Below are 13,714 nucleotides of genomic sequence, written 5' to 3' on the forward strand. Positions count from 1 at the left end.
GTCAATCAGGTTTTCCTAAGCTTAATCGATTCTGGGCCGTCCTCGATCACCATCGAGTTAAATTCGGCGCTAAAGCTCTGTGATGTCACCGAATCACCCCGCGCCGAGCTGGAGCTGGACCAACGAACGAGGGCCCAAGCTGCAGTCGCAGCACCCAGTTCAGCAACATCACCAGCAATGGCACGACACGAATGTTCTTCATAAGGCTGGGATTTCTCCCCTGTCAATTCATCTTAGGTCACGGCCAACGGCTCGACATAGAGATAACAGCGAGTGATATTCAGGCACGAGAAGTTGTCCACCAATCTGGGATAGCAGGGGGGCCCCACAGTCACATTTGGAGCAAATGGAGGGGTAAAAACTGAGCTCGAGTCCAAGCTCTCAATGTGATAAACCACAAGCTTCTCGCCTCGGCTGAACTACTTAATTAAAATAAGCCATGGTCGATTCCACCCTCGTTCAAGGGCATGTTGCATGTGCATACACTGAGTAAATCATTCATCGCAGCTGGTGAGACGTAGACCAATACCCGGCAAGCGTAGGAACCAATGGGCTGGGAGGTCGACGTTATTTCTCGTCGTTTCAGACACCTGGAGTCAGCCCCAGTTCGGGATACGGCACATGGCCCTGTGTTCTCGTTGCCTTCACGCCTTGGAACTTTGCAAGTATCTTACCCAAGTACTCACCGAGGCCTGCTTGACTTCAAAGTTCACTTCCCGACCCCGGGCCAGCCTAGAACCTGCTTTCATTGCTCCCGGTGACCTATGACGACGTTGGTTGACCAACGTCCCGCAACCTAACTTTACAACTACGCGTGCTGGAGCTTTGTTTATTACCCCCGCTGTTTTCGTACAGCAACATCGAAATCTCTATGTTATTTAGCTTTTCTCTCTTGCTACTAACCCATCTTATATTGCGCTCGAGGCTGACCGACCTCGTCCGCCGACGTTCGCCTCTGCATTCTCAGCCTGGTATCTGACTACTGAGCCAACCATCAGCCACGTACGTCTCAACATGTCTGGCTCCTACAAAGAGCAGAATGGCGAGCAGAGCTTCTCCGACAAGCTTAGGCATCCCTTCCATGAGCTGAAGGAAAAGTTGAAGGGCACTCATCTACACGATGCCAAAGTCAGCCTCATTCACAAGAAGTGCGTCCGCCAGCGTGGTTCGTAGTGACCAGACACCTAATCTCAGCATTCATTAGGCACCAAATTGGCAAATTCGGCAACCTCGCAAGTCTCTATTAATGCCAAGAACCCACCAATTTGTGCTAACCCCACTCAGATCAACCCTCAACATCGCCATGATGAAGAGCATGAGAAGCTTACCGACGAGAAGCGCGCCAAAATTGGCAAACAACACCGATTTCAGTCATACTTCCCGGAGCGCGACGGGAATATGATCAAGTGGTGTATGGAATACCTGTCCAGCCTTAATTTCGCCTTTGCTGCAGTATGCTGACTATTTCTTTCACTTAGATGTCGATGGACGTAAGTAAATATATTGAGTATTCCAATTTTATGCAATGCGGCTTTGCGACATAAACCCTTCCATCGAAGCTTGGCTGCGAGCTTGACTTCTAGGCCATTACTACACTCTCTCAGTAGTCAAAATTGTCATAGCTGACGCGCAATTCCAGGTGACTACTTCTGGGCGGTATCAGTCGCCCTGGAGCAGGCTAAAGAGACCATCTACATCGCTGACTGGTGGCTTTCGCCCGAGCTGTTCTTGCGTCGTCCACCTTACTACAACCAGGAATGGCGACTGGACCAGATATTAAAGCGCCGTGCTGAGGCCGGAGTCAAGATCTTTGTTTCCGTCTACCGTGAAGTCGAAGCAGCTATAACTTGCAATTCGGCACACACGAAGCATGCCTTACAGTCACTATGTCCTGAAGGCACTCCTGGTTATGGAAACATCAAGATCATGCGCCACCCCGACCACAACGTCCTTGAAAATGCCGCCGATATGACGTTCTACTGGGCTCATCACGAAAAGTTCATCGTCATTGACTATGCTATGGCATTCATCGGAGGCCTCGATCTCTGCTTTGGCCGCTGGGACAACCATCAACATATTCTTGCCGACGTCCACCCTGAAGGAGTTGCTAATGAAATCTGGCCGGGACAGGACTTCAATAATAACCGCGTCATGGATTTCCAGAAAGTACAGGACTGGAAACAGAATGAGTTGAGCAAGGCCGAGTATGGCCGGATGCCCTGGCATGATGTTGCCATGGGTCTAATCGGACCTTGTGTGTACGACATTGCGGAGCACTTTGTTCTACGCTGGAACTTTGTCAAGCGAGATAAGTATAAACGCGACGATAGATTCGACTGGCTCATGCTCCGCGGGCGAGAGGGAGAAGATGAGGACCTGGTTGGAGTCCAGAGGCCAAAACACCCCGTTGGAGACTATATTCTTCATCCATTGACACCCTTGGATGGCAAGAACTTGGATAATCGCGGAACCGTGCATGCACAGATCATTCGGTCGAGTGCAGATTGGTCGAGTGGGATTCTTACAGACCATTCAATTCAAAACGCGTACTCTGAGGTCATTTCCAAGGCCGAGCATTTCGTTTACATCGAGAACCAATTTTTCATCACGGCGACCGGAGATCAGCAAGCACCCATTCACAACACCATTGGTAGATCGATCGTGGAAGCTTGCGTGAGAGCTGGCAAAGAGGGTCGGAAGTTCCGTGTCATTATTGTCATCCCGGCCATTCCTGGATTTGCAGGAGATCTGCGTGACGATGCCGCTCTAGGAACACGCGCCATCATGGATTACCAGTTTAAATCCATCTGCCGAGGCGAGCACTCCATTTTTGAGCAGATTCGCGCCCAGGGCGTGGATCCGACTCAGCACATATTCATCTTCAACCTGCGCACATATGATCGGTTGAACAAAACCCCGGCGATCAAGAAACAAGAAGAGCAGACGGGAATCAAATACCAGGACGTTCAGCGTGCCGAAGCCGAGGAGACTATGAGAAGTGGCATTCACGGCTCCAAGGACGTTGAAGGAAATCGCGACAAGCACATGGATTTTGGTAATGAGGATCCCGAAAAGATGATTGATGCAAAACGGCAATTCGAGGCGGCCAAAGGTGATCACACGGGCAGTAATAACACGTCTTCCAGCGTTGCCCATCACGCCATGGCTGAACCTGGCAAGCTGTCGGATGAAACCTGGGAAGGTGATCCGGTAGATGAGGTTGAAAATTGGATTCAAGAGGAATTGTACATCCACGCGAAGCTTTTAATTGTCGATGACCGCATTGTCATTTGCGGCTCCAGCAACCTGAACGACCGTAGCCAAATGGGCACCCACGATAGCGAGCTCTCGATTGTCATGGAGGACACAGACAAGATCCCAAGCATTATGGATGGGCAGTCATTTGAGGCAGGAAGACATGCAGCAACACTCAGGCGATATCTATGGCGCGAACATCTTGGCCTACTGCCGTCGCAGCCAATGGACGCGAAAAACGACCCCAACGCGCAACCGCCAGGAGATGACTCCCCGAACGATCCTTGGGGTAGAGACGAGACTTACAAGTTCGTCGAGGATCCCATGAACGAGGATTTATGGAATATGTGGAAGAAAAATGCTTCAAAGAATACGGAGATTTTCAGACATTTGTTTCATGCGGATCCCGATGACCACGGTTAGCTCCTTGTCAGCATGTCAGATTGTAATCGACTAACACGATGTAGTAAAAAATTTTGACGACTACAATGCTTATCTCCCACCAAAGGGCATCAAAGCAGGCCACATCTTCGACAGATTCTTGCCGCCTGAAGACATCCGCAAAAAACTTGACCAGATCAAGGGTCATCTAGTGTGGATGCCGCTGGATTTCTTGAAGGATGCGCCAATGGCAGAGAAGGGTTTGCAGGTTAATCAGTTTACCGAATCCGTTTATACTTGAAGGGTGAACATCGGGAAAGCTGGCTGGGGAGGCAGGTGTTTGGGTGCATTAGTTTTCGTCCTGGAAATGACGCAGCTATATCCTCATCGTGGGTTTGGAATCGTTGACGAAGCCTGGTCATAATGTGTAGTCTTCAAGTTCCTGAATAATTCTTCGCCAAATTGGATCCTCTGATGGAGGAAACATCGGATTGTTCCCCGTAGAAGGTGCATATCGCTCAACAGAGAAACTGCCAAAGCAACGGTCAACACGACCTAGGTTAGATCAGTCCCAAGTGTACCCAACGACTTCCACCATTCTTCCACACAATCTCTCTACTATTATCCCGGAACCTATGAGTCTTACCGGATTGAGCTCTTGAGGTGACATGCGGAGCGTCGTTAATTGATGGTGTAATTAAGTATCAATTTAAAGCCGAAACGCATTGTACTTCATTGAAGCCCAGGTGGCGATCTCGGGTCGCTCCGCCCGTTGGTTCTAGTTGGAAAACTGCCCCACCGAAATTCGATCTCAGTTTCCAGTCACCCAGCATCATTCATCAACGACGACCTTCATATCTCAAAAGCACCTTCCTCAAAACAGACTCGTGAAAGTGTTGAGTCGACTGAGTAGAGGGAAAATATAGCCGCTAATTCGTGATGTTCGATGAGCTGCTCAAGATTTCCCGTCATATCGGGCAAGACAGCTCGCCGTCGGATATACCTCGAGAAATCACAAGCCGTGAGTCTGTCTATTTTACCTACCTAACGCAACGCTAACAAACGATACAGTGTTGCCGTCTAGTTTCACATTAGAAGATGTTAGCAATATGCTTATAGGCTCAAAATTATCTGTAAGCCCGTTTTGAAATGTAGTTTGCGGGCTTGTTACCACACCTCGGATCGCATCTGCACTAGTCCAGTAAGAGTCGGTGACAGTCGCTCACACCGAGGCTAGGGCGACATTAGCTCGTTGAGGGCTATTCAAGCATGTCTAGGAAGCGAGAAGCTTACTTCAAGTGACGGCGAGGACCCAGATGCTCTGCAGAAGGTCGCGAAGTACGTTGCTCGCAGCATCTTGCCAGTGTCAGATGCATCACTTAGCGATGGTCAGTTGCCGAGCCCCTTAGTAGAGATGGACCTCTCTTATATAGCTACAGGATTCAAGATATGGAAGAACCACGCGCTCAAGGCCGAAGTAGGACTGGACGTCCTTCACTCAATCGACCACAGCAAAGCCATCGAGCTGGATGACCCAGTTTTCGTGTCCATCACAGCTTTCACCAGTGTGAAGGACTCATGGACAACCGAGACATCCTCTTCTCTAGCACACGGAATTCTCAAGGCGCACCTGCAGGTGGGAAAAGCACAACAGAAATTCATCGTCGAAACGGTCCTCAACGGATTCCTCCGCCCTCTATTCTCCAAATCGCGCCCCGCCACGGTAACAGCATCTGGCCGTAAGGCCGAGTTCGTCGAGGCGTCACGTTATGCAGGTCTAGATGCGCAGTCCGAGGCGTTTAAACAATGGAAGCATAGTCAGCGATACGCCATCACGGTGTTTGAGTGGGCCGTGGTACAGGCTGATGTGCGTACTTTACATTTGAGCCTTCCTCCTCCTCCTCATTACAGCAGGGCACTTACTTGGGCGAAACAATTTTGATTAATGATTCAATAGGAAGAGCTACTGAGAAAGCACTGGCACATGTTCACCCCGGTCCTGCTGACTTTACTCGACGAGTCTGAGACAGAGATCAAGATCCGCGCTATTACGATCTTCACCGACTTCTGGGCACGTTGCCCGGCAGGCCTGATGAGAAAGGTCGGACTAGCCGAGGTCTTCGAACAGGCTATCTTTCCCGCAGTCTTGTACCTTCCGAGTCTCACGCCCGAAGATGAGTCGGTCAGGATCCTCAACACGGCATACCCTGCGCTGTTCCAGCTGGCCGGCCTGCCGTATCCGGAGAAGATCGACGAGCCGTGCACTTACCCGGAGTTCTCAAAAGCAGAAAAGCAGTTGCTGGATAAGATCATTCGAGAGGGCATCCTGGTCGGACATAATCACGCGAGCGAGTATGTCAGGCTTACCGAGTTATTTCTTCTGAAAGCGCGATACATTGTCAACGGAATGGGTATTCTGGCTGTGAAACACTTGAAAGTCCGTCCGGTCCCCTTAATTACCCACTCCTTATTATGTTCCCCTTTCGTAACACCATACCATGCTGATACACCCAAACGCCATATACATAATGCTAACTTCGGCGATGCAGGATTTCATTCCCATGGTATCTCAAGTCATGATCGACCCATTCGGCACCAAATACCCGCCAGTACTACACGCTGGCGCTCGGCTCTTACAAGTCATCATGCGGTGCTGCTGGCCGCGGATGCCAGGCTACTGTGATGAAGTCGTAAAAGTTTTGACGGTATGCGCGCTCAACATCGAAGACGAAGACGCCTTCCCCGAGGGAGCTGCAGGTAAAGAAAAACTCAAGTCGGAATTGATGAGAACAGCGGATATGCTCTCGGCCGTTATCAAAGCCGAAGGCATCGACCTCTCCAAACGAGTAATACCGCTCATTGAGAAGGAGCCCTCATTAGCCCAGCTATTCACAGAAAAGCCTAAACAGAATTAAGACGGTGGGCAGCCCCCTCCTCAAAAATGTCACTCTCCAGCGTCTGCATAGCCGAATCCTAATCGACCGGCTGCTGCTTGAAAAGCGACTTACCCCTGAGCCACTTGCGATACGCCTTGTACCTCTTTTTTGGCAAATCTTCATCCGTAACCGTCAGAGGATTCTCGCCCACGCGTAACAAATCCCAGTATGCCGAGATATCCCCCTCGGCCACGTTAGGAGCGAGGCCGTCCATCTGCCAGTTGCCATTCAAATAGTCCTGGTACTCGGACGCGTCGACATCGATCGGCGCCTCATTGGAGACGACAAGCGGCAGGCTCTGTGGGTGGCTAATGTATCGCGTGTAGTCCTCCGTCTCCTGCGCGCTAACCGAGGGGTTCAGCGACTCGTGCACTACCTTGGTGAAGGTCCACTGCGCGGCTTTAGACTTCTCCTGCGGCGTCTGCTTACGAGGCGCGTCGGGGGGTCGGTCGACCGTTTCCTTCATAATGCCGTGGGGGATCGTTGGGACCTTTTCCGGCTGCATAGGTTGCAGCCAGCGTTGGATGGAGATGCCGCGGGTTGCCCCCGTCTTCTCCGTCAGGATGGAGTCAGCGTCATCGTCGAGGCTTTTGGCAGAATCGTGTGGGTCTACGATGGTCACGCCCTTCTTGGCTGCTGTAGCAGCGGCGGCGGCTGCTGCCGTCTTCTTCTTATGCTCGTGCGTCTCTTGATCTCCCTCGTTACGCACGCGGAATGGACTTAGGTCATATCGACCTTCTTGCGTGGACTTGAACGGGATGTACTTAATGGTGGAGTTCATCTTGTAAGGAAACATCTTCAGGAAAGAAGAGAGGGTGGACGGCCTGTAGTACTCGAGCCAGTAATCGTCAAAGAAGCCTACTGGCTTGTGGCCTGCATCGCCCTTGGGCTGCACATAGGGAGGCAGAAAGCGTTTCTCGAGATGTTGCGGGTTGAACCAGTGGATATAATCATGTTTCACCGTCTGCAACCATGTCCGCGGATCTGCATGATGCAGGTAGTAGTCCGTTGACAAGTCCCACAGCATCGGCTGGCCCTGCGAGAAGATGTAGTTGCCGAGGAACAAGTTGTAAGCTTCCTGTCGCTGGCTGTCCATAAATGAGTTATTATAATACCGCTTGAAGCTTTCAATCATGTCACGCGAGTGGCTGGTCCATTGATTAATCTTGCGGTATGTCTCCATGGTGTTCACAAGCTGCGAACCACCGTACTGCACGGCGATAGTGTCACCATGGTCGTGGTACATGTGGGTAAAGAGGTTCACCGCATCAGTATCATATTCAATAAGGGTGTTCTCGAGAATGCCCAGCGCATAGAGCTGGTGGCCTAGAGCGCGCTTGCCGATGACAAACTGCGCGGCGTTGGTACGATCCAGGCAGTCGATACAGTTCGTTCTTGCCACTCCGTTTTGAACTCGAGTCGGAGAAATCTCCCCGTCGCCATTCTGAAAGAAGCCGGTCGTAGTAACAACGGATTCGGCGATGCTTTCCAGCGTCCCAATGACGTCTTGATCGCGACTTTTGGCTGCCCGACTCATATCCCAGGCCTTGTGGATGATTTTGTGTCCTTCTGGCAGGAACTGGTTGAGATATGTGACAGCTTTCGTGTACTCGTCGAGCAGCTTGGACTCGCGCGGGGTTCGCTCCCTCGCTTTGACAAGGTTGAGGGCGTAGATGGGCGATCCGTACCTCTCAAAGAGGTTGTCGAAATGCAGAGCTGCGGCGGTGTAAAAGGGGTCAACCAGATTCAACTCGATGGGTGGTTTCGGCGTCACGCCGATGTTGTCTTGTGACCAGTACAGCGGTATGCTTCCTCTGTGCTGGACGTACGAAGTGTACTGAGGACTTGCAAACAGCTTTGGTCCGGGAGAATGAAATGAGGTGGTCAGAGACTCGGACACAATCTGTTCTGTCTCGACATCGTTCGCGACGTAGCCTAAGTCGTTGGCGCCTCTCTTCAGAAAACGGGCGCCAGCGAAGTAGCGAGACCGTCGAGCAATAATAGTAATATGTGCGGTCCGCCCGTATATGGATACAGCAGCTTGGTCGATATATCCATGTATGATGGGACGGCACCAGTCAAAGGGCTCGTGAAGAGCCTCGTTTGCTGGCTGGAGTAGATGACTGTTCCACACGAACATGGAATTGTATTCCTCGTAAGTCTTCCCTGGCAGCCCTTCCGACAAGGCAATGCGTTCCCTGGTAAGATTGTGCTGGAGCGTCCGAGTTATGTCGTATGAATAGCTGTAGTAGAAGGACCTTGTGAGATCAAGATTGTTCAGAATGCCGAGAAAACGGGATTCCTCGGTATTTCGGACGTCTGGCTTGTACTTTGCTGGTGTCAGAGGTATGAGCTCGGTGCCATCAACCTGGTAGATGTAATGGCCTCCCACCATAGCAACGGTGCTCTTTTTGGTAATGAGCAGCATGTAGTAGGGCCCGGTAAACTTGATGAAACCTAGAAGTCCCCAGGTGGTACAGCGTTGCTTGATGCCTCCAGTCCTCTTGTTCCCATCGTCGATAGTGTCGAGTAGCGAGTTCATCTCTTTCTGGTTGTATATGATCTTGTCATCTGTGATACTGAGATCCGAGTCGTGGGTGTTCCGGTCGATCTTCAGTATGCGGTAGCGCTTCTCGGTGACATCTCCGCCGACGATGTAGTACCAGCTCGCTGTCTCGTAGAGGGTGAATTTATGCATTTTGTAGAAGAGGCGAGCGGGCGCTCGTTCGTCTTCAGCCTGGTTGTCCTCTTTGGAGGTTGAGTCGGGGCTGCGGGTGCGTACGAAGGGCTGGGCAATAGGTTCATCGTCGGTATCCTCCTCGACGCTACCCTTGTTGCCCTTCTGTGCCTGGACATTCTGCATCAGAGTCTCGCTACTGGCGTTGTTCTGCAGCAGAGGGAATGCCGGCAGCTGTGGCCCTTCGACGGGGGTGTCTCCTCTTGATCCATCACTACCACCGTTTCGGGGGGTCGACATTGCTTGCTGTGTGCCATTCCTAATGCTGTTGGCCTTGGAGCCGTTCGCCTCGATCGCGTCGGCCATGTCGGGTTGAATGACGCTAGCTCGTGTCTTCGGATGTCTCTATGGCCACGACAGTTCGGGAGCACAGGGTTCGGTTACTCTGCAGAACGCCCGCAGGACATTCTAAGCGTAGCCCGTTGGCAAGAAAGAGAAGCATAGCTAACTTCTCTTACGGTGGGTGCTAAATGCAGCAGTCGTCGCGAGATTCCTTGTAACGCAAATGAGGTCATAATCGGATAGTTGCATATTATATTCAACTTCCACTGGAATCAATGTTGTGGGGAACCCGGTTTAGAACGCCCATTTTCATATAGTGCCAAATGGTGGTTCAGTTTACGTTCCATCTGTCTGACGCATCCCCAATCCAATCAATTTCCACATTCCTAGAGTAAGTTTTCTGTTTGGACTATGGCTCCAACAACCTTCAAGCCACCCGAGAGGTCATCGCGAGCAGGCGCAGAATAAGCAAGCGAACCCCCTCCCAGAGGTTCACTTATCTGTCGGGAACCCATCCAATCGCCGTATCTCGCTACGGTGCGATGAATCCAGAAGGGCAATCAGACGGAGAATGCATTTCTGCGGCCGCCTTCATTGCCGCCAAATATATGTGAGCTCTGTGTCGTCGCATGACCAGTGCGCCTGGCAAGAGTCAAGAGTTGCTTACTTGCTTGCCAGCCTTGTCTGATTTGGGCCCCAGGTGCATATGCTCCAGTCTCAACTCGCCTGTGGACATCCATGAAGCACCTTATTTACGCTGCCGCTGGGTCAAAACAGGACACTGCAGCAAATATCTATCCTCAGACCAGACCGGATAGCATCCTTACATTTACTGCCGCCATGGGGTCGATGAGGTTCTAACACGAATTGGCAAAGTCGCCATCGATTCACACGTATGTCAATGTCCAGAATGGTGTACAACGCAAGTGCTTGCAAGGAAATCTGTATGCACCTGTTCGAAATACTTGAAACCACTGCCCCCAACGACACCCTGAACGACTGCGATATAATCTTCAAGAATGATATTAGACGCACACCGGCGTTCTTATCGGCCCAGGTACTCGGGATGGACGATGACGAAGTTATGCATTGGCATGCTGCCGGCTGATTCCCCGGTTCCAGCTTCAGACACCTGCCCAAATCCTGCTGCCACGGCAACCCGTCATCAGTTGGCCGAAGAATAAATGCGTTTGCAAATACGCGGCGCTATATGGTCAGAATCGAGCTGGGTGTGAGGGATGGGTGCCAGTGACGTGTTCGTATTTGGGTTTATTCTCATTGTCAACCGAGGGTGTGAGGAGCTTCCACACAGCTTACATGTCTGTTCAAACAGATTTGCAGCTCATATGTTAGCTTGGCTTATTTTCGACTCCCACCTCGTCATGTCTACGTTTATTTGGTGGCAAAAGGCACTTGTGGTTGGTCAGATACGTGGTCTCGCGATTCCGAGTCTCAACTGTCCCGGTCAATTTTCATCCGGGCAGCGCATGCTTGAGATCTTCATCGACAGAACAACGTCACCCTATGGTGCATCTATAACTCTAGGGCATCATCAAGAAACCTAGAAGTCTTTCTGATGATGTATAACCCTCGTGTAGGTGGTATTGCAGCGCCGGCATCTTCACTGAATATACCGGAGGCTTCAGCGGCCAATCCCTGATAGAAATACGTGGAAGCTTCACGAATGCATAGGACGTGGCGATTACTATTTGGGACCACATACAACGGCATCAAACCCTGGTGCGTCCAACCTATGATGCTTGACTCTTTACGGAAATTTCGTACCGTGTATTGCCACACTTGACTGATCACGGCAATCAAGTCCTCAATTTCCAATCCGGAGAAATCTCGCCATTGCATGACAGACCAGATACGTTAGTCACACCCCGTCAAGAAGGCATGCCACAGCCGGCCATACCAGTTCGAAGCGTCCGGCAAAGAAGCCAGAGACCTTTCAATAAGTCATGGGCAACTGGATGATCAACATTACGGTGACCTCAAGTTCGGGGCGAACTCAATGGTAGTCAGATGTGGATTAACCTCAGCAATTGGGTCTTGCATATCTTCACCAGATGGCAGTCGCAAGGGGTCCCTTCCACCGGCTTAATAACTGGCTTCGCGGCCTGATAGCCTCACTTCTGAAGATATATTAAAACCCCCAAATTTTGCCACATTCAAAGTTCACGAGAATTGAGCACTCTAACGGAAATTCATGATCGACCAAAACAAGACTCCACACAATGGTGCATTACTGTACAACATTATCTTTCTGCCTAAATCTCCTCTGTTCGATGCCTCGGTTCTTGACCGCAAATATAGTTCCCCCTCGGCATCACAGGGAGGTTCATCGCATTGGCTGCCAACTGGTAATATATCCTTATCACACAATACCCCAGGCCAAATTATCCAACGCTGTGGCGTATCGTACACCACTCTTGCATAATACCATCGGGTTCTGGAAGATATGACACACATAGTTGAAATGTGCAACTGGTAATGTCGCGTTCATCGGCACTTCGGACAAAAATGATTTGACGGTTTGAACTGGCTGTATACTAGCTTCGGGATGTACATATGAGTCCAACGTTCCCGGTCTTCCTCGTTGCTTCTGTATACAGACCGCTGAAGTCTATAAATACCTTACCAGCACCTTATAGCAAGTAATAGGAAAAAGGAAGTAATATCACAATCATACCTTGATGTCTTTTGCGAGGAACAGATCAGACACCAGATCCGCAAATCAATATATCCAAGAACACGGCCACACTAAATTACGTGTCTGCAACACGACATGGATGGCCAAGACGTGTGTGCTGCCCATGATACAAGACAGCGGACGAAACACTAATGCATCATCCAAGTTGCCCTGCGATCCTGAGCTACATGCATCTCAAAAGAGCCCTCGCGTGCGGCCCAGGAATCCACGTCCAGTCCTGATCACCCAAAAGCTCCTCCAGCACCCACAGTCGCACCCTCGGTGACGCAAGGCTCGGGTAGTCTTGCTCCTGCCGAGGCGCAAGTGGCTTCTAGCAAAACAGTTGCTGACGACCGCTGGGTCCAACACAATCGTCCCTGGCCTAGAAACCCTTACGGGCAGGCGGTAGACACTTGTCCTCGCGACCCTCGCGACCCACTTCAGAGATATGTTAACCAACCGCGGCGAGATGACCACTACCACGACGTAGAATTTGTCCGTAATGACTCCAAAGATACTCAACCGCCAAAAACTTGCATAGGCGGACAAGGAGAAACTCACCTTCAGAATAGCGACACCGGGGCTACGGCTGGATCGAGCCCCAGGACATAAAGGGGGGCAGGGGGGCGCGAGCTTGGAGAGCGGAGATTGTCGTTGCGTACTCGGAAATGGTTCGAAGGCGAGGCAAACGGAATGATAAAAGCCCAACTTCAGTCATTTCTGGTAGATCTATAGAGCTGATACGGCATGTTCTGAAAACTCTCGTTGCTCTTCCCAAGCCAGCCAATCTGATCTCGTTGTCCTGCAAATGCTGTTAGCCATTTCCTCCTCACGTCACATCCAGATATTAATACGCACGGCAACAGCCCCATCGCATTGATCTTCCAAATGCCCAGCGCCAACGCCACCACTTGCATAGCCACGTATGCCAACTTGACCTGGAGCATCTTGCCCTTGTTGCTGTCGCTCTCAAACTTCTCAAAGGCGACGTTGGTGCCTACGATGCCCATGATGGGGTTCTTGAAGGCCATAAACACCATCATGATGCTGAAGATCTGCAGCGAGTTGCCCGACATATACATCATGATGGCCGTCATGGGCAGGTTCTTGACGGGTGCCAGGGCCACCTCCCACGCCTTCTTGAGCTTCAGCGTGTCCATCTCCTCGGTGGTCGGCTGTTTCCGTTGTTGGAGGGCTTTCGATTCTTTGGATGTTTGTTTCTGCGGAAATGTCAAAGAGAGGTTCAGAGCACAGTAGATGCGCTGGATGGACGGACCTTGGAGCTGCCTGTCAGTTGCGATCCTCCCGTGTACCCCGGTGGATCTGGGATACTGGCATTCTTGGCCTTCGCTGGTGGTGGTGACTCCAAATCAGCCACCCATTTTGGTACGTTTGACTTCGACATGTTGCTTGCTGATTTAGGGTGTC

General features: G+C 51.0%; 4 protein-coding genes across 4 annotated transcripts; 2 read left to right on the forward strand and 2 right to left on the reverse strand.

Moving 5' to 3' along the window:
- Nucleotides 1-1,014: 1,014 nt before the first annotated feature.
- Nucleotides 1,015-3,937, forward strand: BCR38DRAFT_488681 (uncharacterized protein; the record flags this gene model as incomplete). Its single annotated transcript, XM_040864307.1, has 5 exons — nt 1,015-1,152; nt 1,285-1,411; nt 1,479-1,490; nt 1,640-3,673; nt 3,723-3,937. The coding sequence occupies 5 exons, from the start codon at nt 1,015-1,017 to the stop codon at nt 3,935-3,937; spliced, it is 2,526 nt and encodes an 841-aa protein (XP_040712236.1).
- Nucleotides 3,938-4,407: 470 nt separating this feature from the next.
- Nucleotides 4,408-6,551, forward strand: BCR38DRAFT_526961 (uncharacterized protein; the record flags this gene model as incomplete). Its single annotated transcript, XM_040865375.1, has 6 exons — nt 4,408-4,657; nt 4,708-4,769; nt 4,874-5,024; nt 5,076-5,503; nt 5,594-6,073; nt 6,186-6,551. Exons 1-6 carry the CDS (start codon nt 4,576-4,578, stop codon nt 6,549-6,551), a joined length of 1,569 nt encoding a protein of 522 aa, XP_040712237.1. The 5' UTR covers nt 4,408-4,575.
- Nucleotides 6,552-6,609: 58 nt separating this feature from the next.
- On the reverse strand, nt 6,610-9,549 carry BCR38DRAFT_350913 (SacI homology domain-containing protein; the record flags this gene model as incomplete). Its single annotated transcript, XM_040856612.1, has 1 exon — nt 6,610-9,549. The coding sequence occupies one exon, from the start codon at nt 9,547-9,549 to the stop codon at nt 6,610-6,612; it is 2,940 nt and encodes a 979-aa protein (XP_040712238.1).
- Nucleotides 9,550-13,015: 3,466 nt separating this feature from the next.
- On the reverse strand, nt 13,016-13,691 carry BCR38DRAFT_488684 (uncharacterized protein; the record flags this gene model as incomplete). The annotated part of the gene is made up of 3 exons (XM_040864308.1): nt 13,016-13,088; nt 13,145-13,506; nt 13,563-13,691. The coding sequence occupies 3 exons, from the start codon at nt 13,689-13,691 to the stop codon at nt 13,016-13,018; spliced, it is 564 nt and encodes a 187-aa protein (XP_040712239.1).
- Between the last annotated feature and the right edge of the window lie 23 nt (nt 13,692-13,714).

The sequence above is a fragment of the Pseudomassariella vexata genome, assembly GCF_002105095.1.
Source record: "Pseudomassariella vexata strain CBS 129021 chromosome Unknown BCR38scaffold_13, whole genome shotgun sequence".
NCBI classification, from domain to species: domain Eukaryota; kingdom Fungi; phylum Ascomycota; class Sordariomycetes; order Amphisphaeriales; family Pseudomassariaceae; genus Pseudomassariella; species Pseudomassariella vexata.